General features: G+C 54.4%; 1 protein-coding gene across 1 annotated transcript in view; it reads left to right on the top strand.

Annotated features, from left to right (window-relative positions):
* Positions 1 to 1,960: 1,960 nt before the first annotated feature.
* Positions 1,961 to 3,287, top strand: part of OLFML2B (olfactomedin like 2B) — a 16,177-nt gene continuing 14,850 nt past the window's right edge. The window contains exon 1 of the mRNA XM_026853983.1: positions 1,961 to 1,966. Within this exon, the coding sequence (XP_026709784.1) occupies positions 1,961 to 1,966 (6 nt within the window). The remainder of the gene's footprint in view (positions 1,967 to 3,287) is intronic.

Here is a 3,287-nt window from a genome sequence, read left to right as displayed (position 1 = left end):
GTGCCTGGAAGTTGTACAGGAGAGCCAGGTTAGTTTCCCTGGAGCTAAAAGGACTGAAGGCAAGCAGTCCTCAGAGATTCACTTTTGACAAAGCTGGAGGTTTTTCCAGAAAATTCTAGTGGGGTTTTTGGTCTGAGAGATTGAAACAAGTTTAGCTTCCTTGCTTTGCCCAGGTGTGAGCAGTACCATGGCCCCTCTGAGCCCCTTCTTGTCTCGGGCTTGTGCCTTTGTAGGGCTCCTCTGGGTGTGGCTGGGTCAGAGCAGAGGCAGGGGTGCCAGGGAGGGGGCCATGGGGAGGATGGAAGGTGCAAGTGCAAGGTGCTATGGTCATGGCTCTGTGGAGAGATTGCTGTCCTTCTGCCCTAGCTTGTTAAATCATGGCTTTTGTCTAAAAATGCTCATTTTGTGTTTTCAGCTGAAAGTCCATCTCTACAAGTGCTGCTTTTTGTGACCGTGCCAGGTTTCAGTGACAGCTTGTGTGATGCACATGGGCGCAGATGGGTGCTTGTGCAGCCTCCATGTGAAGGGTGGTGTGAGCACACGTGTATGGCACCTGGGGATGCTGCTGCGATGAATCCAGTGTGCATTCCTTCCCATCACAGCCTCCCACCAAAAGGTGGGATGTGCAGGCATAAGAGGGGCAAGGGGCACATGCCGATCCTCCTGAAATAGCCCGGAAGCTGAGGGGCAGCTCACACATCTGTGCGTGTCTGGGTACGGATGGAGCAGCCCCAGCAGTGTGTGGGTGTGCTGGAAGCACGCTGATGTGGCAGGGCATTGGCATGGGTTACGTGATATCAAAACCCAAGGGCAGACTTGCACAGCCCCACGCAGCAGAGAAGGCACGTTGTGCTGCTGTGATGTGCGTGCTCAAGGGGATTTATATTTTGAAACACAGCAAAGTGGAACCTCACCTTGATCACAGGGGCTTGGCCAGGTGTAATTACAGTGTGCAGTGGGGACGGGTACAAACAGCTGACATCTCAGGGAGGCAGGATGTGTATAGCTGCATCCCTGCACCAGAGAAGAAGACACTGCGCATGAGCTCGGGTCAGGGGGCTAGACATTCACCTCCATTACCCTCTGGCTTTTTTTGGTCAACTTTCATGCTGTTCAAAGCTGGCTCCTAGCTAGCCCTCTTTTCTCGGCCATGCCCAATGTAACCATAGGGCAGGGTTTCCCATGGAAGGGCTGCAGGGTCTCTGAGGCTGCTGTGGGAGCTGTGCTGCCTGCACCCTGTGTGTACCAACACCAGCACAGGACATGCATGCACAGTGTGCAGGAAACCCCAGGCAGGTCCCAAAAGTCTCTGACATTGATGGGGAACTGCCAGGCCCCAGGGTCTGGTGCTGCCATGAATTTCAGCATAATATAAGGCACAACCTGTATGAAATCCCACTTTTCTCATACTACAGCAACCTGTCTTGAGCTTTGTACTCAGTGCCTATGCAGCTCAGGTTGGTGCAAGTTCTCCTAAACGCAGCTTTAACCTGCTCTCATAAGCTCTTATCAGGTCAAACAGATCTGCCTAGGAAGCCTGGGGCTCACCTCAGCCAGCTAGCCCATCTGACACAGTGCAACTCTACTGGCCTGCTGGCTTTAAAAACTAATCTTTAAAAAATTTTATTATTATTATTATTGTTGTTGTTGTTGTGTATTTTTAAATACATCTCTATTTTGACTTGGACAGACCTCCTATGTCTGACCAGGGCTTGCTGAAGGAGGAATGCTGAAAGATCAGGCTTGATGCAGTCATCTCTCCACAGGTGACATGGGTTGGGCAGCCTCAGAAAGGCATGTGCCTGTTCATCCAGGTCTCATTTAACTCACAGGCATAAACACAAGTGTCCCTACTGAGGTGATTAGGAAAACTTCTCAAATTGCTGTGCGACTCAGGGTCATATCATGAGCTTTCCTCTCTAGTCAGTTTGCTCCGTAAGATGGATTTCCTCCTCCGGGGATGGAGGTAAGAGGGTGTTTGACCCTAGGCACCTGCAGCAAAGCTGCGTGGTGGAGGTGATGCACGAGGGACTGTCACCGCTTTCTGTGGCCCCTTGCCAGGCTGTGTGGCCTCCTGCCATTCACCCATGTGCTGTCCCCAGGTGAGTGGCATCTGTTGAGTCCACCTCTCACTTCAGATGCTCAGCTCAGATACCTCTCTGCTGGTCCTTGGCAGCTACAGAAGCATTGCCTTTGTGAGCCCCTGGCTGCTGTTGGCAGCAGGCACTGAGCTGTAGAGCCCAGGGACATGATGGCATACTCCACCAGTCTCTTTCTATATGTGACTTCTGGAAGGCACAGCTGGACTAGCTTATAGTGCCTTGCAAAATCCAGCATGGGAATGCTAACAAGGGGACCTGCCTCATGCAACTTCGGTGTCTCAACAGGATGTGGTGCTGGCACCGAGGCCATGGGACCAGAAGTCACAGGTTGGTGCTGAGAAGAGCCACAGCATGTACCAGGAGTGTGCAAGGTTCTGTCACAGCCTCTAGCTCCCCTTGCTCACTTCTTGGCCAGGCAACATCCCCTGTGTCTCGCCGGGGATGCCAGCTATCTCAGCATTTGGCCCTAAATGCTGTCCTTCCCACTCACCCCTTGCTGTCCTTCCCACTCACACACCCCCCCTCCTCTGATACAAGACTGGCAGAAGGGGCTGACACACCAGAGGGTCGTGCTGTCATCCAGAGCCAGGCTGGAGTAAGGGGCTGACAGGGAGGAGTGGTTCAACACAGGGGAGTGCAAAGTCCTGCACCGGGGGAGGAACAACCCCCTACACCAGGACACGCTGCGGGCCACCCAGCTGGAAAGCAGCTCGGCAGAAAAGGCCCTGAGGGTGCTGCTGGACGCTGAACGTGAGCCAACAACTGCTTTTGCAGCAAAGGCTGCAAATGGTGTCCTGGGGTCATTAGGGGCAGCACTGCCAGGAGGTCGAGGGAGGGGATCCTTCCCCTCTGCTCAGCGCTGGCGAGGCCACATCTGGAGTGCTGTGGCCAGTTCTGGGCTGTCCAAAGAGAGACATGGACATACTGGGAGAGACCAGTGGAGGGCCACTGAGCTGAGGAAGGGACTGGAGCACCTCTCCTGCGAGGCAAGGCTGAGCGAGCGGGGGCCGTTCAGCCCGGAGAAGGCTCGGGGGGGCGGTGTGTGTCTCAGGCAGGCCAGAGCTGGCTCTCTGCCCCCAGAATGAAGCATTTTAATTGCAAAGAATTTTAACGAGTGAGCCCCAAGCACTCCGGTTTGGCTCAGCCGGGCCGTGCGTGGGGCTGCGGAGCCACGCGGTGGTGCTG

This window comes from Athene cunicularia (genome assembly GCF_003259725.1).
Source record: "Athene cunicularia isolate RWA chromosome 8 unlocalized genomic scaffold, athCun1 chr8_part1, whole genome shotgun sequence".
Taxonomy (NCBI): Eukaryota; Metazoa; Chordata; class Aves; order Strigiformes; family Strigidae; genus Athene; species Athene cunicularia.
This window is presented reverse-complemented; position numbering and strand designations above follow the sequence as displayed.